The sequence below is a fragment of the Plectropomus leopardus genome, chromosome 21 (assembly GCF_008729295.1).
Source record: "Plectropomus leopardus isolate mb chromosome 21, YSFRI_Pleo_2.0, whole genome shotgun sequence".
NCBI classification, from domain to species: Eukaryota; Metazoa; Chordata; class Actinopteri; order Perciformes; family Serranidae; genus Plectropomus; species Plectropomus leopardus.
The window spans coordinates 12,731,135-12,758,993 of NC_056483.1; the positions used below are offsets into that span (position 1 = coordinate 12,731,135).

The 27,859-nt window shown below is 40.9% G+C and overlaps 1 protein-coding gene across 4 annotated transcripts in view; it reads right to left on the reverse strand.

Annotated features, from left to right (window-relative positions):
* Positions 1-27,859, reverse strand: part of sema5a (sema domain, seven thrombospondin repeats (type 1 and type 1-like), transmembrane domain (TM) and short cytoplasmic domain, (semaphorin) 5A) — a 146,606-nt gene that overhangs the window by 76,853 nt on the left and 41,894 nt on the right. For all 4 annotated transcript variants that reach the window (XR_006107011.1, XM_042510744.1, XM_042510742.1 and 1 more), the window contains 3 exons: positions 18,105-18,204; positions 14,758-14,803; positions 3,115-3,177 (listed from right to left, as the gene is read on the reverse strand). Coding sequence is in view for 3 of the 4 variants with exons in the window: in XM_042510744.1 (XP_042366678.1) it covers positions 3,115-3,177; positions 14,758-14,803; positions 18,105-18,204 (209 nt within the window). In the remaining variant the exon portion in view is untranslated. The remainder of the gene's footprint in view (positions 1-3,114; positions 3,178-14,757; positions 14,804-18,104; positions 18,205-27,859) is intronic.

Consider the following 27,859-nt stretch of genomic DNA (forward strand, 5'->3'; position numbering starts at 1 on the left):
GGTGCCCAGGGCGACACCACCTCCCCCTCCTCTCCCTCTCGAGGGTCTGATTTAGGAGTGGAGGGCACAGTAGGAAAGATGGAGGGAAGAGGAGAGGAAAGACTTTTATTCCCCCCTATCAAGATGAAGGTTGACTCATAAAACAACTCGTTTCCTGGTGCTAAGCACAGCCTAAGTATGTGTGTATGTGGTCATGCGTGTTCAAAACTGTGTGTGTAGTAAAACTTGTTATGTATGTCTATATATCTGTGCTGATTGTACAGCTTGTTGTGTACTGTATATGTGTGCACAGGGGCGCAGGAGTTGGGGGGGGGTGGTTGTAAGGGGTCTGTATAATTCAATTCTTCTTTGCAGCTTGTGTCTACAGTAAATAACGGCATATTTAATATTTGCCCAGCCTAACAGTCTTGACTTGTTTACAAAAACTTCCTGACAAATGTTCCACGTCCGTACTGTAATACAGAGGCTGTTATGCTTGGCTCTCGCATTATAAAACAAAACAGAGGCAGCAATCAAGTCCTGTCAAGTCAATTTAACTCTCCTTTCTTCTCCCGGTTGAAATAAATCAAATACACAAGAGAAGAGCGGACGCGTGCAATGGGAAAAAAAAATACAATCACTTGTAAATTCACTCAAAGCACAGGCACGGTATCTGTGTAATAGCTTAAGCGATGGTATATTGCTGTGCGCTGAGCTAGGTAATAAACCATCGAAAGCCCTGTCAACCGCAGGAGAATGAAGTCTTTTAATGCTATTCTTAGTGTACATCACAGCAGCTGATCCTCAAAAGGGAACAGTGAGCAAAACAATTCGACTCTGGGAGACAGCAGCGACTCTCAAGGACTGAGGTAGCTTTGGTCTGTAATTCACAACAGCTATCTTGTGCTGGCCAGCCCGTGCATGCCTATTATGGGTCCCTAACCACCTTTCACAGGAGGATAAATACACAGCGGTGCACACACACACACAGGGATCAGGGCTGGGCAGTTCACCTTCAAGTCAAGTTCAGCTCGAAAGCAGCTGTTTAGACAGGAGTATGCCAGTTAACCACATACAAAAACATACGCTCCTGCACCAAAAGAAACTACAGAAAAACAATAGGAACTCCCATTATGCAAGGCCTTTAAATAAGTGGTTGGGGAAGCTTTTAACTTCACGACATGTTGATTTATAACCTTTTTGAGGATAATCCCATGTAGAAAGCAGGAATTCCCAGTGAGACTGTATGTTAAGAATAAAGAGCTCCATGTTGCTTTCAGGCTTCAATATGTTTCATCATAACTTCGCTTCTTTTTTTGCGTGTGCTATTTGATGTGTTCTCTGAAGCTGATTCAACACTGCCTGTAAAAATGAAGGGAGATCAGTGATTTGTGTCTTTAAGATTACATTTTGTCTCACCGTTATGCGGCACTGATTCACTGGTGGGAAAGTCCGACATCTGGGGCCTTCAGTTCCACTGGCAGACAGCGTTCATTCGTGTGTTATTTTTGTAGATAACCAAAGCCACAGGAAAAAATGTCGAACAGTCATAAGTAGTTTTGAAGGCTGCAGCTTTGCAATTTAGGAAAGTGTTCAGCAGTGGTGGAGGTTTGCTTTCTTGTTAGTAGTTGCTTTGTTGTACAATTATTTTGTAAAAGTAAATTTTCCCAATTCTTTCAGGGAACTAGATGGAGCTTTGTCATATCTGAGAAATTAACCCTTGTGATTTCATCAAGGTCATTTTGGGTTTAATCTCTATAAACAGATATCGCCATATGTACGCAGAATAACGCACAAGATTTTGATAGTGCAAGCATCTTTTTTTTCTGTTGTCAGTACGAGTAAAGGTCGGAATCACCAGTGGCCCCCTGATACAATACTGTCAGGATACTTAAGTTACAATACCATATCATTGTAATTAAATGTATTGCAATATGTCAAGTATTGCGATAACATATATTGCAATAACAAATATTACGATATATAGTGTTTTGTTACCTTTTTTCAACTTCATATTACGGAAAAAATGTAAAAGATAACTTTTTAGTCTGTTCATCTTACTTCAATCTTTCAGTCGATTTTATTACAGCAACATGTATCTAGTGTACTAAAAAGGCAGTCAGTTTCTTTATTGTAAGCCACCATAAGTGTAATTTGTATATTAAATATTAATAAATTATACCATGTATTGTATCCATGGATACAATATTGCCAAAACAATATGCTGTACTGATTTTCCCCCCACCCCTAAGTCCAAGTAGTACTGATCAAATACATTTTAACACCAGCTAAACAGTCTGCATGGAGACCAAAAGAGGCAGTCTCAGAACCTGTTAGCTATCATCTGACAACATCTTAAGCTGTATTACCTTGTTCTTTTTTATCTGCATTCATATGCAGCTATCTGTTTCTAAAGATTAGCCAAAACAAGTGGCCATGAAAGAGAAAATCTTGACCTGGATATTTGATGGCTAGAACCCCTTTTAGCCATGTTGGCAGCATGGCTTGAGGAATGGCAGTGTCAGCCGGTGGTTTGGTCAATCCCCTGACTACCTTAAACATTTTTATTTGTTGAATACTTTGTTTTATGAACCAACCTGCAAAACCAGTGACATATCATTCTTAGCTGTATTTTGTGTTCTGCACAAACATTAGCTTGCTACACTCTAAACTAAGATGATGCCATGTTAAACATAGACATCAGTATGTTATCTCTGAGCTTTTGAGTATGCTGACATTAGCATTTAGCACCTTATATAGATCTGCTAGATTGGCTGTAGACTCTTGCATTACAAAAAAGGTGTGGAGTGTGAAATATGTTGGCATTTTCCAAACGCAGAGAGTCTAACAAAGATTTTATTTAGTTGCATCGTGGGAAGCGTAGGTTGTAGGGTTTTTGTTTAATCAAATACTAAATATCCCTTTCACTGACTTTATTAAAACAAATATATCTTGCATTGACTGCAAAGTATCATGAAGTACACCTTTTACTGATGACAGGATGTTTTTTTTGGGTTGTTGTTTTTTTTTACAATATGACACTAAAACCTGTTTTGCCTGAATATGGTGACAAGTGTCTGATAAAGCAATATAAAAGCGTGACATTTGAAATGCTCAGACATCACTTAAACTCACCTCAGATTTTCCACGGCTGAAGCAGGCTCCCTTGGTAAACTCATCACAGTGCCACTCAGCCTCCTGCGGAGAGAGAGAAAAGCAGCACAAGGCTCCAATAAACCATCAAGAAGAAGCAAACATCAAAAACATTTGGCGCCATGTCACCATGAACCACTTTAAAAAGCACTCAGGGAACCCAAACAAAACAATGTCTGACTCTCAACTATGGCAAAAATCCAACCTTTTTGAAGTCAATTTGATGTGTGACTTAGTCTGAGATAGCAGGGGCAATAAAAATGCCAGAGTAGACATGAAAACATAGTAACAGAAATGTGATAGAAAATTATACTGTAATAAGGTAGACACGCTGACTGATGCACTGATTTCTGGTTGCTGACTATTCTTTGACTTGAGTGGGAGGAGTGGATTAGAACATAGGCGAACAGTAAATGAATTTGAATTTTACATCACTGTACTCTCAATCCCAAAATGCTCACATACACACACAGTTGTTTTTTTTTCAAGTTTATAAAACATGGTAAATACAGACACAGAATCCAATTAAGGTGCATACCAAGCTGAGACCTCTCGAAACGAGTGACACGTCTGAGCAGAGCTGAATGCCCGATTTGATTTATGTGTGAGGGAAAAGAGGCATCTTAAGACATAACACGCGAGTCCCCAGAGTAGGATGTCAGCGTGATTTACATGTAAGGCAGAAACAGAGGGGCGCCTTTTACATTTTACTACAAGAGGGAGAGGAGTGCGGAGATAAAACCTCGACTCGTCTGCTTCGAGGGTGAAGACACCAGCGTGCTCCAATTTCTGCCGTTTAATTTCAGCGTGACCTCAGGGGGGCTTTCTCATTGATAAAAGTTCTCGATTCATGAAATGAGTGTTGGCCTCAGGACAGCACCGGGCCACTAAGACACTCGTGCTCGTGACAGGCCGAATTAGCCATCACCGCCACCAGCTCCGTGTGACTGGCACAGAGAGGAATACTTATCAGAAAAACTGGCTGGTGCAATATTACTCTTAACATTAAGTAATGAAAAGTCTCTAAAAGTATTCAACTTCTTTTCTGGCTACAGAGACACAGGTTTCCTGCAGCAATAACCTGGCGAGTGGCCAGAGGCACAGGAATTCATTCTCAGTGGGAATATAGTAAATATCGCTAACTGAAAGAGAATATTAGATTTCACCTTGGTATCAGGGCTTTTTTATGCCAGGACAAGAGGGGAAACGAAAGCTGAGCCCCCCTCAGCACTTAGGAGAACTTCTTTCATTTCCTCTTTGAGAAGGCTCTTGGAGTTTCCTCTGTGTGTTTTATGACAATGCTTCCCGCCTCACTCGCCTTTGGGAGGCCTAGAAACACCCGTATGTACACACATAAATGCACACATAGGCAGTTCACTGTAAAATCCCATAAGATGATCTTACTTTTAAAAAATATAGGAAACCAATGGCTTTGAAAAATATAAGCAAATATAACTATTAGACTTAATTTATATATACTTTGTATCTAATTGCTAAGTTTTTTTAAAAATGTAGTTATTTTTACTTAATTGTGTGAAGTTGTAGCAACTGTGCCATATATCTGTACTCTGCTGGCTGCAAATGAGTCAGTCATATTTGCATACTCTTAATTATGTTTAAAAAACAATACTTGCAGATCTCCTAACTTCATCATTAGCTAAAACCTCTTTGTTATGATCAAGTTCAGACCAAGCTTGATTTATGGAAGTTGTATACATATAAAGGCACAAGGTAAATTCATTTGTCATTCTTAAGTTCCAAGAACATCAAAAGATTAAGTAAATACAGCTAAATTTTAAGTAAACATAACAATTAGATATAAAGTAGGGCTGTCTGCATTAATGCATTAATCGCGATGCAATAAAGGTCTGTAATTAACACGTTAGTTTTCTTTAATCATGTTAATTGCTGGCTGACTTTACTGTTCTTAAGAGGCTGTACGGGCTGAGTTTTGAAGAGAGAGTGATGATAACGGGCATCATATAAAATGAAAAAACCTAAGAAATAGAACGGTGCCAACCGTGTAATGCTAGTCTCTGAGTGAGTGGGTGGAACAATTTCTAGGCTAAATTTTGTTGATGAAAAATCAGCATGGTCATTTCACAGGGGTCCCTTGGCCTCTGACCGCCAGATATCTGAATAAAAATGGGCTCTACTTGAACCCATAAGTCTCCCCTTTACAGACATCGTCACTTTATGCTAGTCCCATGCAGTTTTCTTGCTGCCATTTGACTCCTAATCAAGACAATCTTGTCAACATGGACTTCAAAACTGTTCTGAAATGCCAAATAATGGCACTGAAAACATTTGATGAAATTCAGTGATTAATCACAATTAAAATAATTAATTGTCTAAGAGTCCTAATACAAAGTAAACATAAACTGAGATTAATAGTTATATTTACTTTTCTTTTTCAAAGCAATCGTTTTCCAAGATTATTTTAAGTAAGATCAACTTGTCAGATTTTACAGTGTAACAGGAGGGAGCTTAGAGAGAGAGAGAGAGAGCTTGGGGTGTGGGGTACTATTCAGGGAGGATAAGATATGGAGTATTAATGTGAGCCGGCTTCTCCTGCTCTTCGCTGTGTGTGTGTGTATGTGTGTGTCAGTTCACATTCCAGGCCAAAGCGGGCTATTCTGGGGCCACGCAGCCACAAACCACACACATCAGCACAAGCGGCACAGCCTGCACACACAGCACCACAGCGTGTCCCAGCTGAATTGAATGTAGGCGCTCAAAAGTGCTTTCACTAATCGCAGGGGGTGGAGGGTAGGGGGAAACCTGTTAATGGCCCGAAACCTCCCTCACTCATGTTCAGGGAAAAAATCAATCATAATACGATGCAAAATTACAACTTGAGATCACATTAATGAGAGCAAAGTGGTTGCTTTTATCACTACGGAGCGATTATGTGATTTATCGTCATCTGAAATAGTTCAAAGCAGATTTTCAGAGTCGTATATATTCCTATTACATCTTTAAGACATCAACTTTATGAGCGCTGATGTCTATGAGCCTGTAAGTGGGGGATGTGCTGGCATCATTGACCACTAAAGCCACCCTATCTGACTACCCTGCCTCAAATGGTCCAGAGTAAAGAACAGAATCACAGCCATGCAAAGGCAAGTGCCGGTGTCATTAAGAAACATTAAAAGCTCATTAACATGCTTTTGTTCAGCCACTGTGCTCCTAAGATGAATGTGTCTTGAACCGAAATATGTCTGGAATGCGCCGTCGTTAAATAATAATTCTTGGCTTTATCAGAGGAAGCTGCGTTACAAAGACCATTTTCTGTGCCTTTGTCACCTAGAAGAAACTGAAATAGAGACTTAGAGAGGAAACAAAGAAGATGAGAGAATAAGAGGGGACCAGGATTAAATTTAGTGAGCTGAGCGTGGTGGCGAATTGGCCTGAAAGGAAAATAAATATCCATCATGGCACTGTAATCATCTCTGGAGAAAAGCAACCATTGGATGTTGTGGAGAAGGCAGCGATACACAGCTGTTAAAGGATAATTATAGTTTATTACAACTATTTATTTTCATCATTTTCATTGGGCATGATAACATTGTACTCACCAAAGTATGTAAACCAGAAAGATTTGGAAACAACTGATACTAGTACAATGAAGTCCAACATGATAATCAGATTGTGAGCCAGAAGTTTATCAAGATTGTCTCAACCAAGCAAGTAGTGGGGACGTCTTTCCAAATGCAGCCAACCCCTGACGTCCCCCTTCTCCCCTGAAGCAAGCGTGTGTGCAAAAATCAACTCATGTCTGTGTAGGGGAGCAGAGAGAAAGGCATTTTTAAAAGTCTCTGTGTGTTCAGCTCTCTGTACTTTTGTAGTGTCTAATTAAATCTCTGTGGTTTGAAGTTTAGCTTCTCTTCTGCATCTCTGCTCGTACTCTCAGATATCTGCTTCATTTTATTGTTGCACGTTCGCTTTCAGTTGTATATGAGGTGCTGCCTTATTTTGCTGTTTTACAATAAATAGCTTTTACATAACAAAATAACAGGGTACTTCTATAATGAAGAATATATGAGAAATTTAATGTGTTAATTACTGTATTAGCAGAACTTTGTTTGTGGCTACCAATACCGCAGGGAGAAAGTTACAATCAGAAACAGCCACAGTGAGATGTTAGATGAAGGGCTGCATACAAAAGGCTTTTACTGCACTTCTGCAAACAGCTCACTTCCAACAGGTACACTTCTTTGCAGCCAATAACAGACGACCTTTGCTGCTTTAAAATCTTCATCAATCCAAGACAACGCATTATCACGTAAAGACACATCTATAGGGGGGTAGTCCAGTGGTAATGAAGATGCAAATCCCTGTCACAAGGAGTCAGACTGAGTCAACATTTCTAGGATTTTAGGACATTTCTAGGATTTCTGGACATTTCTAGGATTTTAGGACATTAGGGGTTTGCTAGGACCTCTGTCTGGGGGTGCAAGGGATCCTCTACTGGCACTTCTTTTAATAAACAAGCTCTATTTTGATACTATACCCTGACACTATACTAAAAGTACAGAAATAATTCTTGTGTGAATCTCAATATTTTTATTGGGAATTAGAAAATGAACAGGGGTCTACCAGGCACCTTATCAGGGGCCTGCAGGCTATCGGTAGAGTATCACTGATGTTCGATATCGACCTGGAAATAGAAAGGACTTTGTTGTCTTTTTATTCCAGAACATGACCAATGATTGAATGATATCTCCATCACCTTTGTTTGCAATTCCTGGACTGTTTGAGTATTTCCTTTTTAAAAGTAAACCGGACCAGTCGAAAACTGAAAGAATATATCCCCTTCACATTGGTTCGATTCAGGAACTGGACCTTTAGGTGTGAATCGCCCTAAGAAAGAGGCAGAGGGATTTGAAACAGTTGGTAGCAGTAATTTGTTGCGTTAGGGAGGCTGAAGAAGAAATTCCTAAGATGGTATGTCCCATGTGTCCGCCCTCTCCACTGTCCCCTGTAATGGGTGCAATCCTCAGAGATGAACCATTGTTCTCAGGCCTCTTGTCAGCCCTCACACTGAGGGGCTATTGTCACTATGAGGTGGGTTCAGGACAGATACCAAGGGAGAGAGTGGGCAGCGAGAGAGATAGACAGAGACAGAGGAGAGGACAGAAAAAGGAAAATATGGAACAAACTGATAGAAAAAACAACAAAGAGAGTCCAACTTAGGAGTCAGCCAGAACAACGGAGACAGTGTGGGCAGAGAGAAGTAGTCAGTGAAATGAATGAGGGAGTGAGGCGCAGAATTCCAAAACACCACTGTTTCCAGACATGATACTGAATATATTTTGCATAAAGAGGGTCCGGAGAACGCACTCGATGCTGACAGCTGTCTAGCTCTATGAAACGACTGGCTGTGTGTCTCATTACAAGGGGACGGCGGGGTGAGAGTGAGAGCTGGACAAATCCTGCCGGGGAAATCTAATCTGTCTTATGAATAGCTGATATTGCCTTTTGATGTGCTGGCACAATATTTACTATTCAGACTGATGTCTGCTGATGTAAGCTGCTGAAAGATTTACACGTGAAATTGGTCTTGATGTTATGTCTCGCCGAGTGTGTCGGGCTGAGTCACTACACGTATCATCATATGCCATGAAAAGATAAGTTGGTTGTAGTGACCCCCTGCAACGCCTCTTACTACTTGCTTAAACATGGCATCAAAGTCCATGATATCACTAAGCGTGCTGGTATCTCCAATCCCACTGATGCGATTCACTCTGTGCATGTAAATGGCCGAGTTAGTGGGCTCTAGTAATTGAATTAGCAATGCTTCCAGAGCTATGGAGGACAGTTTCTGTAAGCCGCTGATTAGCAGGGCTAATTGTCTGTCTGACGAAGCGTAATTGCAAGAGGCAGGCCCATGAAATACAACATGTGTGACTGGGAGAGAGCCTTTTGTTTTCTTTGGAGTCTCCTCTCCTTCGGAACGGCACAACAATACGAGAGGAAGTGAAGAAAAATGGAAGCACAATATACATCTCAACACCATACAGTGACTGTTGCCAAGGGGAGTTGTTATGGATAGTGTTTTCATAGGAGAGGCTACAGTGAATATCCCCTATTTTTCTCCTCCTCTGGTGCTGTATCGAATGGTGAACAATGCCACTGATCCTCCTCACCCCAGTGCTTATTGACTAATGCTATGCCACAGTGTTTCTGTTGAAACTCCGTCTCAGTGTCTGCATCCTGTTTCGATTTAGCATGGAAACAGCAAGCTAATATTGGATTCTTACAGGAGGAGGTGTTTTTTTTATTTTTAATTTCTTCTTACATTAGCATGTTGTGAATTCACAAGCTCTTATTGTGCCTGCAAATTAGATACTTCAGTTATCAGGACCAGCATGAAAAGTGCGTGGCTTGCTAATAGACCAGGTGTGCAAGGGTAAAGACGGAGCTAACACGGGAAGTGGGGATCACTACATTAGGGTATTCAACGCTGACAAAGGTCATTATTTGAGGAGATCACGGGCAGAAAGAAACACAAGGCTGAGGGGTACATCGAGCTGGTTTGGCCATTCATCAGCCCTGGCAGCACAATGGGAAATTGAACACAATGCAAATGCAGAAGGGCCAATTCATCAGTGTTTGTCCCCTCTCTGCAGTGGGCCACGGAGGCTGGATAACAGTGATGCCAGCGTTGATTTGCCTGTACAAAGTTGGCAGCAGACGAGAGCAGGGAGCTGAATGACGGATAGAGGGGGTAGGAGGACAATACCAAACAGATAGGAGATAAGAAGTGGGATTCACCTGTAGATGGAAGAAAGATATTGCGCTTTTTGGCTGCTGTTTTCAAAGACAGTTCTTTAGCTGCATTCATTCTAAAAGACTCATTATTTGTGCATGCTGCAGAGTTAAGTCCCTGTCTTTTTTTTTTTTAACTTGAGCTGCACAAGTTTGAAAGTGGAGCAAGGAGGAAAGTATCCACCTTTTGTTCTTGACAGTATTTTCCAGATCAGTGAGGATGAGGGTAGAGGTTGACAGGGGGGAGGAAGGCCTCCTCAGGCTGTTGAGACACTGCAGAAAAAAAACTATAAGTGCCCGATATTAACTCCAATCAAGGCCACAGGGAGGGCTGACTCATGTTTCAGCGCCTGATTCCCATCTCAACCCCCTGATTGCCATTCAGCTCGAGTACATGCTGGCAAGTTCATGTACAGTCAGGTGGAAGATTTTCTCTTTATGGTTCTAAAAGTGTCCTCCTGTTGTGTAAATAGTCCCTTAGACAAACCTGTATATAAAGCCCTTTTCACACACTGCAAAGCTAAAATTATCCACGCATTACCCGGGAGATCTGAAGATGAGAACACAACTGTCCAAAGCAGTTGGATTGGCCATTTAATGTCAGATTCAGTTCATGTGTGAATACAGCAGGTAATGGTCCAAAAATTCATGGCAAGTGGGTAAGTGGGCATGCTGATGATGTGTCTATCATGTGGCTTGCATGAAACTGGAAGAAAACAAACACCTGAGGGTGAAGAAATAGAGTCATTTACATGAAGACGGCAATAAAAAAAGAATAAATGGAGAGATGACTAGATTTGGGAATTTTCCGTCGGTAAGAGCATAAGGCGATATTGTCAGACAAAGTCAAGGAATGGCAAAGGACTGTGTTGTTTATGACAAAACTACTAAAAACCAAAACTGGCTACATGACTGCAATGTAATCTGCGCCAGGTCCTGCCTCCTGCTTGCCACCCCTCGCCTAAACCGAACGAGTATTTCCAGCAGGTAAGACCTCTTCTGATATCTCTTGTGTGCTACATGTGTGAAAGGGAAACTCTAGACAATGTTTGGACCTGACTGTCTAGATATTGTCCAGAGTTCACCTGAGAAAATGGTTTAAGGCTCCATGTTCACTAAAGTTGTTTTTTTTTTCAGCCGAAAACACCAAACGCTCCTGGTAGTGTTTGAGAACACTTTGGAGGTGCAGCATTTTTTTTTAGTTGGTTGCGTCTCGTTGCTATGATACATAATATGGACGGAAATGAGCATGGTGGCACAAGCTGGACTACTTGCTTTGAATAAAGGGAAGGCTGAAGCATACAGGAAGAACACGAGATAAGCATAACAAGTGGGCTTGTCTGTGAAGAGGAGACTCATGGGTACCCACAGAACCCATTTTCATTCAGATATCTTGAGGTCAGAGGTCAAGGGACTCCTGTGAGATGATCATACTGTGTTTCTATTACCAAAATTTTGCCTAACTGTGGAGCTTTATTTAGCCCCCTTCCTGAGAAGCTAGTACGACAGGGTTGGTACCACAGGATTTTAATTCTTCTAGTTTCATATAATACCAGTATCATCAGTCTCACTCAAAACTCACCCTGGTACAGCCTCTCAAGAACAGGAACGTCAGCTGGCAACTAATGTCAAAAAACAAAAAAATTAACTAGTTAATCCTGACTCACGTGTTAACGCTGACAGCCCTGCTTTATATCTAATTGTTATGTTTACTTAAAATTTAGCTGCAGTTACTTAATCTTTAGATGTTGTTGTTTGTAAAAAAGAGTGAAATTACCTGCTTTGTAAAGAGATAACTGAATATATAAATATGACTGACTATTTGCAGAATACATATGTATAGCACACTAAACTTGGTTCACTGAAGTTGCAAAAACTTAGAAAGACTGATTTAATTAAACTTCACAAAGTTAAGTAAAACTAACTAAATTGTACATAAACACTTAGATATGAAGTAAACAAAGTAAATGAAGATTTGTAGTTACATTTACTTATATTTTTCAAGGCAGTGGGTTTCCTAGATTTTTTTAAAAGTAACATCTGCCAATACACAAGAACAGATGAACTGACAGCAATTAGTGCAGCATTTTTACCCAAGGTCGAACATTTTTCAACTCTTGGCGCTCAGTAAAAAAACAGCCAACCGGCAGCACTCAGCTCAGAATACACGCTCAGCGCCTCGTCCCTCTGTTGGTGTTTATTGTGTAGCACAAATACACAGTGCTCCTATTGCAAAGCATTTTTTAAAAGGTCTCTGCAGGCCTCACAAAAAAAACTTTGGTGGACATGGCCCCCAAGTGACTGAACCCTTTCCACTCCCAGGACTTACTGAAGAACAAATATGAGGGGTGGCTGCGAAAAGGGCAGTGAAAGCGTAGAAGTTCACAGATGGCTTGACATCAACTCTTTTAACAAAGGTCCCCTCTATCTACAGCTTCTGATGTTCTCGGCTTTCTTTTTATTTTTTTTATTACCTCCAAGCTAGGAGGGCATTTACTGAGCAGATTATGGTTGCTGGGCTCAGGCTCTATCGATCTGTGAGTCTCAACTCGATATGTGCAATAGAGTGAGTTAGACCAGTGGTGTTTAGCTACCACCCTAAGTGTCACTACACTCTAAACCCTCCATAATACAATCGTAAGACTACTGAGTATTCAGAGTTTATCCTCTGCCTTGCACAATGCTTGAAAACAACTCATAACAACAACCAAGGGCAGGGGAAGTGGGTGGGATTAATTTTGCCTTCACGCAGCAGAAGACCTTGTCTGTTGTTTTCATAAATGTTTCATGCATGCACATACGCGATGAGATCAGCCCGTCATCGATCATATGGTAATTATATCCACCTCTTTAGCGTATTATAGGCTGTTTGTATTACAGCGACTCTAAGCCTTGTGCTCTGTCAAAACCATACACAGCCCGACTCTTAGCGCTGCCAGCCATGCAAGAACAAATCACTGCCACTGGGCATTATCTGACATGGCTGATGCATGGGGATGGGGTGAAATCACAAAGACAAGCGTAGGTGTAGCTTTTAGCTTGTTTTCCTTCTGCCGGAAAGGAAAAAAAAAGAACCTCATGCAACTCTTTTGAACGGTGGTGCAACCGAAATAAAACGCGCTGAGCTGCTAACGACTGTTTGTGCTCAAACTTTCTTTGTTCACTCTGACACTCTCAGCCCCACATTCCCTTGTAAATCTATTTGATCAATCAGCAATGCATGTAATGTGAGTGGAGCAATGGTGCCAAAGGGGAAATTCATTCAAGTCTTTCATATCCAACAACAATAAGACTGACAAATATATGTAAACCCAGCCACAGAGGCAACCAAATCTCTGTGCAATTAATCTCCCGTTTCATGCCAGGATGAATACGTAGGAAAGAGAAAAAAGATTTTCAGAGGGAGGTGAATAGAAGACTAGCACTTCAGCAGTTGAACTTCGCCTTCCCATCGACTCTAGAGCCCTGGTCCAATCAAATGCAAAGCAGGCACTAGTGCACAGGTCATCTTAAACTGGCGCCAGGCCTTGGCAGGGAATTTCCAGATCCTATTATCTTAAGAGAAGATGTCTTGGAGATGAGGGGTTGATTGGGTCGGTGGAATCTCCTAGCGCAGCCTAGCGCAGGATGAAATAAAGAAGGAGGGATGATTGGGTGCACGGATGGCACAGAGCATTTTTTAAAAAGCATCTGTGTCCCAGTGAGCGGCCACAAAAGACCGGCTCTGCATGAATCCTCGTCTCCCTCCGTGGGGGGTTTCTTCCCTCTGTCTGTGCGCTGTCTCACTGCTCCCAGATTCCTTTGTACGTGCTGCCCTCCGCTCCCTCCCATCCAACAAATTCAGTCTTGCCTCTCCTTTTCGTCGGACCGTTTTTCTCATTTTCACTTTCCAGGCGGATTTATATCAACAGCACCCCCCCCTTACTCTCCCTTTTGTTCCATCCAACCATGCTTGCTCCACTGTTTCTCCTCACCTCATCCTCTCCTGTGGTTTTCCAGGGTGTAAAAGGCAAACATCAAGAGTTGTCAAACCATCAAAGACGCCTTGCTGCTACCACCTAGAAATAAACCCCTCGATATGTCAATGTTTGTATGGGAGCTCAGCAGGTCACAAAATGCTTAGCTCCGCAGGGGGGGATGTGGGCTCATGCAAGTGTAATGAAAGAAAGAAAAATGAGGGGATGCAGGAAGAAAATTAGAATGACAACACGTGGGAGAGAGGGATTGAACGTCAGACTGAAAAAAAAGAATAATTGCTACCTTAAGCAAACTTCTAGTTATGCATGTTTGGTGCAAATTTTACAACATGTTACCATCGGCAGAACTCTAGCCCTGAAGTAAGCATTCTTTAATTTCTGTTTTTCAGATCATTTGATTCTCTCTCTACCTCGAGAAGAGCACCAAAAATCGTGTTAAAGAAATTGCACAAGATGTTAATACCCTAGTAAATGTGGAAAAGTACAGCTCTAGAGTATATGTATCAAATACAGTTTCAAATTGGATTTAAACACGCAGGGTATTTACGCTGTCTACACTTTAAATCATGACTCTTTCCTTGCGTCTGTGTATCAACCCACAGCGCCGTCGACCGAACCCACTGTCACTCCACCGGATGGGAAGTTGTTGTGACATCTGAAATGCTAAACCATTTTACTGTAACAGCTTTAAGTTGTGGGAGCTGGCAGCACACTACGACTATAGCGCGGAGTTTGTTTGGACGCAGGCAGCGCTCTGGATGCCTGTGCCAGCGTGACTGTAAGAGCAGACACAGTGAGCACATATTCACTCAGAAAAGTAGGTGAATCAGACTGAGGGAGAATCAGAAAGACAGAGCAAGAGAGAATTAACACTCACCTGGATCAGTGTCAGGTCTTCCAAATTGAGTCTGAAGAGGTGATTTCTGTGAAAAAAAGGAAGCATGTGAGCTGATGGAGACATTTTCTCTAAATAAACCAAAATGTGTGGATTTCACAGCATCTCCAAGGCTAAAGCTCTGTACAGTTTTTATCTGTGTTCACTCTGTAGTTCTTTCATCTTCACTCTGCTACCCATAGTGCAACTAGTACAAAGGGATTTCCCCCTCCAAAAGGGACCATACAGACTTAAACTGCTTTAACAGCAAGTTGGGGGTGAAAAAGGTTCAGAAGATTTCAACACACTTAAAAGAGTTTTTTTTTTTTTTTTTTTTTTTTTTTTTACTGATGTAGCACTGCACTTCAATAACATTGTCAAAACTCATGATAGACAGTTTAAAAAATGATTAAAACTGATGCAGCAAAACCAGAGATCATGTCTTTTTACTCATTCTTCTTCCTTGCGAAAATCTGGCACCTGCATTACCCACAATCAACCGAATGGCCAGAGTAAATGTTGGCATTGTACATTTCTGCAAACCATTATGTTGAATTGTTGTTTCATGTGCGGCAGATATGTTGAAAACTTGCATTTGCTTATGCTTATGTTGCTTATGTTTCAATTTTCAATATTATGTTGTGACAGCCCTGTGGTTCACATGGTTAGGTTAAGGCACAAAAGCACAATACTACTTTTATTGCCCTAAACATGGCTGACAGTGTCTGAATGTGCCATCAAAAAAACACAGTTTTGTAACCACAAAGATGGCTAAAAATGTCACAATATGTCATTAAAATATACCTGTTTTTTCTTTAGAAACTCAGCTGGAAATATCCCAACATGTTGTTAAAAAATATGCAGTTTTGTCACCACAAACATGGTTGGAAACATCCCAACTTTCTATTAAAAATATGGTTACACTAAATAAAACAATATTTGTTTGTTTGTTTTTTCGCCATAAATAGGGCCAAAATACTCTTTGCCATAACCACAACTGGAAATGTACCAACTTATGGTTGAAAAAAATAGCCGTTTTTGTTGTTTGCTGGTCACAAACACTGGTATGCTGCTGTCTGCTGCTGATCATCCACCATTCCTTCCTCCTGCTGGTAAGTTCATGTTATCTGAATTACATCACTTTAAAAATGTTGATGTGATTTGTATGAAATGTACAAATGTAACATATCTGTGGTTTGCAGAAATGTACAATACTGACATTTAATCCTGGTGACTTGTAGTTCACATCTTTCACATAAGCAGTAGTACTCCCCAAGACCTGTAACAGACTTTGATTTGTAAAATTGGTGGAGTTTCTGTCTGAAGATTTCTCCTCTCAGAAGTTATATTTGACCCTTTCATTGGTGGCAAAAGGAGTTGTTAGAGTTTGACAGGGTACTGGGGACCAGATTTCTATGGATGTTTAGATTCAACCACTGCAGGAAATGATGGACCTCTAGGCTTCCTCAGCTCATAATTAGGAGACAAGAAAGACTGGATAAAGAAGCACTAAAAAGTTTTACAGTACGCTCCTATCTCTGGAGCTTTGTCTATATGTGAAACAGGGACAGAGAAAGAAAGAAAATCAAAGCCTGGCGGTGAAACTTCACTCTAATAAGTGCCTATGCCGCTTTGCCTGAGGCCTTTTAAATTTGCACAGCACAAACAAAACGGTTTCATTGGCATTTACAACTTTTCAAGAAACATTAGGTTCTAATGAATGTCCCCTCAAGAGGAATATTCAGTATATTGACTAACGATGTCTCGGGCTGTCTACTAAAACCATTATACACCATTACCAGAATACGATCACATGAAAGCTGACAATTAGGACTAAAAGCATTATTTATTGTGATTTTTTTCCCCTTTGAGACTTCTGTATTATCCATATTTTGTAGTTTTCATTCCATGGGGCAATCATGATCCAAGATTACTGTTAGTCTATGCCAGCAAAAGAAAATTGTTTTAAACATTTGGTAAGTTTAGTGCAATTGACAGCAAATACCTTATTTAGATATCAACCCAAATGATTTTTTTTTTAATATTGCTTAAAAAACAATTTCTTTCTTGCAACAGCTTTCACAATGAGCCATAATGTGTTTTTCTCTTTCATATCAGCAATCATTTTCAAAGAGCAAGCATTGTTTTGTTTTGTTTTTTTCACATTAAAGTAGATATCTAATTTCGGGGCTCAAATTTTAAAGCATGTTCACGCGCACACACACACACACACACACACACACACACACACACACAAACACTTTTTCTGTGATCTATCAATCTCCTGAAGAGTGGCTATCAGCCAGGTCTCAGTGTGGCCGCGGCCCCCTGTTTTACTGTATTGATATTTGCATCGATCCCTCTTTCCTTCCATTATCACTCATACTTCTAACCCAGCCTGCAGCCATCCATCCAGCAACACAACACCTTTCACAGCGAGACACTCGGCAGTCATCAAGTTGGAACAGAGAATTGAACTGAATCTCTCATTTCATTCCTTTGAGCGCTCCAAAGACCATGTGTTGGTAGAATTGTGTGGGTAAAAATAAAAGATTGCAAGCACAAAAACATTGTGTGCCTGTTACATTATCACAATATTGCGAGCAGTTTAACTGAGAATCCACTCGCCTCTGTGACCTTTGCTCTTCTTCTGTCCCCACACACACACACCATCCCTGATTAGCTATTTCCATCTGAGTTTCCTGGGGTGCATTAGTAAATTCCCTGGGCTCACTTTGATTCTGTTTGTTGTGCTGTTCACCTTCCTGCTGGCTCCTCTGTTATCTCTTGTTCACATTGTGGTGAGTGTTTCTCTCTATTGACAACTAAGCCATTAAGAGAAGTGCAGAGCGCACTTCATCTGGAATCGGCTGGAGACTCACACAGCGTGAATGTATACACCCATCATACACACACGCATGCACACAAACATTCACAAACATATTAAAGAACACACGGCACATGCTTTAACAATTATTCACATGTAGGCACGAACATACACAAAAACACACTGTTACAAGCAGAATTGTTTGTTAATGAATGCAATTGCTTTCCCATTCAGTGTCTCAGTCACAAAGATACAGCAAACACATACACACACACATACACACTCACACTTGGCTGGGCCTTACAAAGACAATAGACTTGGAAACAATCTCCAAAGCCATTTTTTCTCTGGTTTTTGAAGACATCTATAGAGAAACTGATCATTACTCATGCAATGAACCAACACAGAAAAAAGGGGAATGAGAGACAAGGCAACAAAAAGAGAGACAACAAGACAAAGAAACAGGAGGGGAGGCAGAGATGCTAAAGAAAGAGCTAGAAAACTGCACCCGGATATGAGTTACCTGGCACCGACGATCAGCTCGTTCTGGCCGGGGTCGAAGGTCAGCTGTGAGTAATCCACTGTGCCCTCCGCCTTGAACCTGAAGATCCACGGCTCCATCTCTGCCAACGACACCACAGGACACAAAAAGCATGAGCCAATCGGAGCGTTGAGTTTATGGCTGCAGATGACAGCTGTGCTGATGAATGAGCTGCGTTCAAAGGGCTGCTGTAACTTTTCTCGACACACTCAAAGAGCCGGGGCCTTAAAGGGCAAAGCTGGAATAGCAGCAAGTCTTTCCACCACTGCCTTTGTTCAGATTCTTACCTTTCCTCCTACCTTTAGTGGCATTTATGATGTAAATACTACAACTATGGCACTTATGTTTTGCATTACAATGAATTTACAGGGACAAAAATTCATAGAGGAGTTGGCCTCAACTTAAAGGGCACTAATGCTCCATTAGCGGCAGGTGTAAACGCTTGTTGCAACAAAATGAAGAGTTGGGGCTCATTAAAAATAATAGGCATGGGGTTTGCGTGTACCTACTTACATACAGTAAGTCAATGATATCATGAACCGTTATTCCAGTTAAACATAATGTTACTTCCCACTGGTAAAGTTTTAGTTTAAACAATGGAATTAGGTTATCATAAAGTATCCATTCCTTGAAAAAAGCTTGGTCATTTTTCATTTGAATGGATGTTTTGGATGATTTTGGTTGGTTCTTTTGTCCTTAGTTGCTTGATGTTATATTTGGTAAATTATTTAAAAAACAGATAATATCAGTTATTTTGGTTCATAATATGCTACTTCCCATGTCTGAGCTTTTTAAGACCTTTTGAATTTAAGATATTTTAATACTAAGTAAGGCCTTATTTATAGTTTAATGAATTTGTGTTTTTAGAGTTTTTACACATCCACGGGAATCCTGAATGGATATAGGCAGGAGTTCAAAGAAATAGTTTAGTTTGAGTTCTTCATGTTTGTATGAACTGTATGTCAAATCAGCGACCAGGTCATTCTGACATTCATCATTGTTCGTCATTGTTATTGTCCAAAAATAAAAGCAATAAAAAAAAATTGAGACAGAAAGTATGTTTTCTTCCTTTTTACAGTCTTTTGTAAAGATTGTCCTCTTGACAGTTTCATTTCAATCTGACCTGATTGACTCATTTGCATTATATTGTTAATAAAGTCCTTTTGAAAAGAAATAGATTTACATTCCTTCTGCATAATATATAATAATTAATCATTATTTGGCTGTGTTATGAAGAATGTCTGCCATGGTGCAAATATGAACCCTACAACTGAAGGAAATGAAGGCGAGATTGAATAAAGAGAACAAAACACTTGGAGCTGTCGTTGCAGTTGATAAGGTCACTCATTCAAAAAAATCCCTTTCCACGGATCAAAGTACTCTTACATTGCAGTTTCTCAGCCTCGCCAAAACAAAAGTGAAACCTGAGACCTCCATTCATAACTGAATGTGTACAAAATAGTGAAATCTAGCTGCTTGTGACTTTGATTTATGTAAACCATCACTACTGCTCATTGACCGTGTTCATGTAAATTAATACTGTGGATGAACGATGAAGACCAATGAGACTTTTTATGGAGATTGACCTTGGTATGTTGGATACATGCATACATGAAGAGAGAGACAGAGAGACATCCCAGACAGACACTGACATCTTATCCACAACACGCTTGTTCTCATGGCGCCCAACCCATTAACCCTTGACCAATCGAATCACAGACCCCAGGTGGTTGCCGAGCGATGAGGACAGCCTGTCTGCTGTCAGGTTATTCGATAGGTTTAGTCAAGGGTGGTCAATTGGTCATTATGGTGACGTGTTTTCCCCATCACTCTTCACATGCTTGATCTGCAGTCATAATAACAGATCCTGGTACTACTGATCATCACCATGAATGGCATATTTTCTCCAGATAACTAGAAATTTTGTGCCAGAACTCCTGCAGAGTTTTACGCAGTGGTTGCTCCAGTGATTTAAAATCATTCATCACTACATTTGCAAGCTATTTCCAGACTAAAAATTTCAAAGGGACTTTTTTAATTTACCAGGGAGCTTTCCATCAGGGCCGGAACAGAGGGAGAGGACAGCTTGAATATCCTCCCTGAAACACATTATCTGCTTCTTCAGGCACACCTGTCAGACAGCATTTCAAATAAAAGCACGCTCTCCCTTGACTGCATCAAAAGCGAGTACTTTCGGGTTTCGGTGACAAACGTGGGATTTCTCGGTGTTTCGAAGACAAACAGAGCAAGAAAACTGGGAGCTTCCAAAGAACATCTGCCTCCTCCAGCTCACGTAGAGGGACCAAACTCCAACTCTCCGAACAAAACAATATCATCTGCAGCGAGACAGCGCCACTGTATGCAAAGACGTGTTCCCTTGTTCTCTTTCAAGTCTCCAGCGACGAGTACAAGGGGAGTGCGGGAAGAAAAAAGCATCTTGGCGTCTGACTCTAGGTTTCAAAGCACTAATACATTTTCATTAGCAGAGGGGAAATAAATATCTGGAAGATCACCACCAACTTCACCCCGAAGATTTCATTTTGGTTAATGGCTGCTGCTCAGCATTTTCTTGAGGGAGACACAAAGTTTTGGATGTGGCAATCCTTTGGCTCCACTGGGCTTGTTTTTCACGCCATCGAGAGGATCCCTGGCATACAAATGTAGCTGTGACACCCCCCCTAGGGAAGACGCCGCTTGACGAACCCAGCTTCTCCCCATAAATCTCCCTGACTCACCAGGGGAGGCTTGCTAACGGGGTGATGGAGTGTGTGAGAGTGCGTGTGCCCGGTTGTGTGTGTGTATGTGTGAGACAGAAACAGAGGAGAAAGGATATCTGTTGGAGTGCGGAAAAGGGGCAAAAGGTTTTAATTGAACATAACAGCACTCAAAGGATTTATGGCCTTTTGTGACGGGGGCCAAGGACCATTCATAAACATTCATAACCAGCATGGATGGGCCCTCCCAAGGCTGTGGAGCTAAATATACAGAGCTCCACAAAGTCAAACTCGTCGGGGGTTAGCAGATCAGAGTTGGGGATGCGAAGATGTGACACACTTGAAAAGATTTTCAAAAAGAACACCGCAGAATAGCTTAACTGCAGACACATATCCAACTGATTTGAACTCAGATTAAACTTGTGATATTTATTTGTTCTAGACAGTTGGTAATAGCTAATTTTAGTGGCACCCATGAATGTTTTTGTGATCCAGTGAAATCAGTTTTAATCCAATAAAAAAGGAAGCCCCCAGTCAATAATTATTCCTAATGGGAAGAAGGCAATCCACAACAGAAGAAATCAACCAAAAATAAGCAAGAAATTTAAAAAAGAAAAATAAGTACAAGAAAATGACCTAAAAAAATGAAAAAGAAAGTTTAAAACCAAGAATGTGACCTGTGAAAAGTGCCTAGAGAATTCTATATGAATATAATGTTTCCTTAGCTTTTGTCCCTTTCCCTAGACATTTAGCTTTTATAAAATAGTTTTCTAAATCTACTAATTTCTTGCAGTTTGTGGAACATGTCTTACAAAGTTGCCCATTGCCTTTCTACCCATGTTTTTGAAAGAAATTGCACAAATTTTCTCAGAGTTCGAAGGCATCTGAAAGCAGCACAACAAAAGTGATGTTGCGCAAGGTTTTAAGGGGTTAAACTTGTGATATTTATTTGTTTTTCTATGGGGAGTAATGGCTAATTTTAGTGGCACCCAAGGAGGTTTTTGTGATCTTAATCCATTAAAAAAAGGAAACACAGCTAATAATAATCCCTAAAAAAAAAATTTAAAAATCCCACTCGATTCTCTCTAGATTTTCAACCTCCTTTACATGTTACATATGTTCATATCAGCTGCGCTTTAACTTTAAATGCATGTGATAATGTAATCACATCACAGCCGTGCTTGTACAGCAGCTGTCTGAATCAGAGGATTGGCTGCCGATGAGACGAAGGCGTAATCACACACACGCGTTACAGACACACTTACACACACATACAGATTGGGATGAAAATTCAGAGAGCAGCCGGGGCTCTGAGCCAACATGAAACCAGCGAACACACACACTCACACACCCCTCCCCCCCTTTCTCAGTCCCCTCTTATCCCCTTAACCCCTGTCTCCCTCCTACTCAAAATAGAACAGCCCATCACTCACATCCCGCTTGTTATTCCCCGCTCTGACACGGAGCAGTTGACACAAAGACAAAATGACAGGATATATAAATATTTACACTCAGCATCAGAGGCCAGTCTTCGGTCTGCCAGCGCTCAAAGTTAGCGTTCTACAGTTCTGCCAGGCCCGGCAATGATGGCAACATGTGGAACCAATTCGGAAATGTGAATGGTTTGTCTGTGAGTGGTGTAAATAGAGTGTGGAAGCAGGCGTGCACATAAATGATGAACCAATTCACTCAAAATGCAGCTAATGGACAGAAGAAGAATGGCAACTCTTCGGTTAAGTTGTAAGGAAACGATCTGGCTGAGTGGTCGAAAAAGCAAACACCTGCTCAAAAAAATCCAAAGCTAAAGGCAAGGTCGGTTGGGTCCTTAGCGCACCGCGGCTCTGCGCTCCAAGGTTTCCTCCTTATTATGTTATTCCGAGCAAGAAAAACAAGCACATTTTGCAGCTAAAAAGTCCTGCCGTGGCCCCAGGGCAGCGAGTGAATCATGCAAAACAAACCACCGTGAAGCCACAAATAAGTGAGCAATAAAATATTTAAATCTAATGTGTATTTAGGAGTCATTTGGTTCTAAGGGGGTGCGGAAGAAGAGACAACCTTTTTAACAAGATGACCAAATCTCTTCGGGCCACTTTGGAAAAAAAAAGATTAAAATATATGTAGGGAAATGAGATGCAGAACTTTTATTGCTGCGGGTACATGAAAGACAGACGAAAATATGGTCAGGCTGCTCTTCATGTCATTGGCAGCCTGTCATCCACAGAAATAAAACATGGCTAGAACATAGCTGACCTTGGACACAATTAGACTTAATGTTTTGTGATTTAAGCTTCGAAGACCTTGGAGGGCCTTCAATTTAGAGGAATCAGCCCCAAATGACTAATTAAAAGATCTCTGATACCAGTTGTGGCCTGTTGCATTTATGAATGCTATGAGGCCATTTGTTTATTTTCTTGCTTCCACTCCCCTCTCTCTAACGATGTGTCGGCCGTTCGGGGATGATAAAAGCTGAGCTCAGTCTGTGGCTGTAAAACAAGTCTGCTGGTTCCACTCCACAGGGATGTGGCCCTCAGCTTGACCTGTGAAGGCATTGTTTACACCACAGTTTATAACCTTTAAAAGCCTTCAAGCCTACACCCAGGAACACTTGTTAAATATAACACTTTATTAATACAGTATTTCTCAGGGGTGTAAGCTACAATAACACAAGAGGGAAACCTTTGCAAAAACCAGTCCTTTACCAGAAAGTCTCTCAACGCCCCTCCTAAAATAAATCTATATATGAAACACATTTACATTGGACCTCTGCTGGAGCTATATTCAGACCCTGTTTTCGCAAAGGCATACCTTTTGGGTAAACATTTTCAATATAGCTGCCGAACTGTAAAGTGCACTTTCTTTCTCAAACCCTCCATTTCTGAAACCGCCATACAAAGCAGAAAGTGGTCTTTAGACTATAGCATCCTTGCACCACAGTAGCAGTTCTGTCAGCCAAGTGTTGTGCCAAGTCAGAAAACCACAGTCCCCAGTGGGGTCAAACCCATGTGAGGCACGCCCTTCCACAGTCAGGCCGCAATCACACAGAGAGAAAGAAACGCTGTCACTGAAGCCCACTCAGACAAACCTTGACCTTGGCTTCTGTGATGGGTCACAACCACTCTTTGGGCTCTGTATTGTTTAACTCTTTTTTTTTTTAGTTTAGCTGAAACTAGAGCGGTTTAGTGAGCCAGACACCCACAATGGAGTAGCTGCAGATCCGGTGGCACGAGAGAGAAAGCAGCATATCACTCTTTTTTCCCCCTTCACCTTCCAATCGACCTAACCTTGAATACAAAAAGACTTGTTTTCTATCTGATGCCAGAATAGATTAATCTAACTGAAGCTGATTAATTAATTGCTTATTCCTTGTTGCTTTAAATTGCTTAAACTCTTAAGTGGCAGAAAATTGTGAAAAATGTCTCAGTGTCCCAGAGTCCAAGGTGATGTTTGTCAAAATCCTCAATCCTAAAATACTTCGATAAAGAAAAGCCAAGAAAGCTCATACTTGAAAGAGTTGAACAAGATTTATATTTTTTGAATATTTGCTTGATAAATAACTTCTTTCATTTCACAAATTTGGAAAATCTAAGTAACATCTCCTGAATAGTTTGCAGGGAATTAGGCCTGGTAAATGGTTGGACTTTCACTTGTATACCACCTTCTAGTCTTCTGACCATTCAAAGTGCTTTAACACTACTTGTCACATGTGCCCATTCACACACACGTTAATACACTGGTGGCCAAGGTTACTATACAAGGCATGGTAATCACTTGCTAATTCGGTATTAAGGTAATAGAGTAAACTGGGGTTTAGAAATCCCAAAAGGTACATTTACAAAACCATCAAAAATACAAATACTCCTCTTTATGCTCTGATACAGATATGCTGTAGTGAGGTGATATAGTGCAAAGCATGTGCCACCAGAGGTCAGTCTCTAGGTGGACCAGGCAGCCAAGCTAAAAGAAAAATGGCGACTGCAAGTAGTGGGGATAACGTTACAGAACTAGTACAAAAAGAATGTCTGCCCCTGTTTGAGGGTATTGCCACATATAACTTTATCTTGAGATGACTTCTTCCAGCTTCAGAGGCAGTTTATAAGCCACAGCATTTTATTCAAGACATCATCTCCATTGTGTAGGTATATGAGGCAACAAGCATCCTTTCGTACTCTTAGAAGAAGGGTGCTTGTTCTATGGGCCATAAGCATAACCAAACAAGCCTTGTAATAGGCTAATTGCATATTAGACACACTGCATTGTAGGCGAGACAATAACATGCATGTTACAATGGCTTCTATCACTATGCTTGTATATATTTTTGTTTGTTTTTAACAGATATAACATAATATACTGTATACCATGGTGAAATGTCAGGAAGTTATTAAGATATGAAAAAAATAGATATTGCCCAAGCCTAGTATAAAGGCAACAATTTGTGTTTTTGTGTTAATTGAGGTTTAGAGGTGCTGGCAGACAGATTATGTTAACAGAGCCAGGCAAGCTGTTTTGCCCCTTTGTCACTTTAAGCTAACCAGATGTTGGTTATAGCTTCATTTTTTGGCAAACAGAAACAAGAGCAGTTTTAATCTTGCCAACTAACTTTGAGCAAGATAGTTAACCATCAAACTGTTTCCTCAATTAACCATGCATATACGTAACAGCTGTAACACTCAAGCCAAATCTCTAAATGTATGTCTGTGTATGTCCAAATGGGAAAAGGTTCGCCTGAGCCGAGTGGGAGCATTGTACTGTTGTGATCCACAGGGGTATGTTTAATGTGTTTGTAGTCCTCCCAGCTCGGCTGAAGAGGAGCCATGGCAGCCTCGCTCCACACATTCTCAACAACCAGGGATTACACTACATTACATGGAGCACAATGACACACAAAGGAGAATGATAATAGGTTTAACAAGAGGTTTCTCTTCCCTCACACATTTGCGTGCATATGTGTGTGTGTCGGCATATGCTGTAATGACTCATAGCTTTTTTGCGTTCATTGCAAAAAAGCAAGGGCTGTAATTTGGCAGTGTCCAAAAAAGCTTTGTGTACTGTGTGCCTGGGAACAATGAGATGTGTTTGAGCCTTACAAAAACTATCATCAGGTCATGAAAGGCGAGTTATTAAAAAACTGAGCATAAATATAGCGTGAAGGCAAAGAAAAATGAACATCTCCATGAGAGCATGGGAAATAGCAGCTGCTCTGCAAAGGTGCTGATTCTTACACAAGGTGAGAATAAATTAGATTGGGATGTAAGTAAACAAAGCATGATGATAGAAACTGTGTTGCAGGGAAACGTCTTGCGCTTTCTGTCCCCACATGACAGCGGGAAAAAAAACAACAAAGAAAAACTTACAAAGCTCTCCAACAAAGCTAATATGTAGACAGATCCCAAAGCTTGTGAGTTCAGAAACTTTTAGGGGTCAACAACCTTAATAGGCCAATAAAATTTACATACATACTGTACATGTTTCAGCCTCGGAGCAACTTTATTTCATAAACAATTATTTCACCTTTTCACAGTTTCAATGCAGATGTGTCCTTACATAGCTATATAAAGAGCAATACATGTGATAACCAACACTGAAAAGAATGTGACAAGCATCCCCAACTGGGATATTTTTGCTAGCAACCAAGTTAACAACCTCATGTTGTTGTCTAGCTAAGAAAAACCCTAGAAAATATATATAAATCCTACATTATAGCCCTCCTTTCATACTATTTTATGTTAACAACTGTTTTATTATAAACACTTTCTATAAATGCATAGAAGAGACACAGTAGAGCTGGAACCCTAACCTCCTATTCCTAACCCCAAGTCCTCACTGTAACCCTACAAAAGTCCTTTCACCTCATTGTTAATCGACTTACTCCTGAAATGACCTTGTAGGTGACCTCTGACTTCAGTTCTGAAAATTTCAGCATCATCATTTTTAACTATGCCCTCTAGGGGAGCAGGATCTAATGTACGTGACAACCTAACCACGTGACAGCCAACCTCATTCTCCCCTACAGTACAGATCTATGATATAACATATCTCCAGTGGAGTCTTTTATCCACCGTCCTGCCAGAAACCACTGTTTCATCACAGCTGATCATTCAGACACTGACCCACGGACAGTGAAACCTCTTCCTTTTCTCTTCTTCTCTACAGTAGCTTTTGTGTTAGTGAACCATGTCTGATTACTAACTGAAACGTCGACCCCTTCTATTAATGCGCCTATATTTCAACCAAAGCATTAAGCCACCCGAGCTTAATGGGCCATTCTGGTACATTAGAGAACACAAACGCGTTGACCACAGCTGACCCACTGGCTGGTGTGTGATCCCCCTCATGCAGAAAGCACACGGCAGGAACGCATTACGTTAGCTGGGCTATTAGTCATCATCATTGCACTCAATTGGCGCAGAGGGAAGAGTGCCACCTCAGCTAACCATGAAGTGACAAAGACGGCAAAGAAAGACAGTCCTTGTGTCTACTGAGTTGTGTTACTGAATATGAGTCTTTGCATGCTTGAGGATCTTTGGACACACGCAGTGACCTTGGTCTTCTAGTCCATTTTTCCCTATACAGAAACTTATGTGGTTATCTGACTGTGACTCTGCTGGACTGAAAACAGCTCAATGACATTTCGCTGCTTTGCACAAGGTAGACAGAACTGCATTGATCGCTATTGATACTTTCTTTCGACTAAGTTTCACATCATTTCATTACACTTTAGTCGTTCAATAGCAATGTAAGATAAAGGGTAAGGGCAATGAAATCTGATGCGGAAAGTGCTGTATCTGAAAACTGCAGAGCCATGTAGTAAAGGTATACGAGGCAGGTTGTGCCTGCTCTGTGTCTCAAGGGAAGGGACAAAGAGGAAAGGGTATCAGCTTTAGTTATCTGGCTAATTAAGCTGAAGTTAAGTTGTTTGGAAATACAATCTGCTGCTGACTTCTTAAGTTCTCCTCATTTAAAAACTGTATTTTTATTTTTTTAGAATCATTATAAAGGGGTCTTGAATATGCGCTTGATGACTTC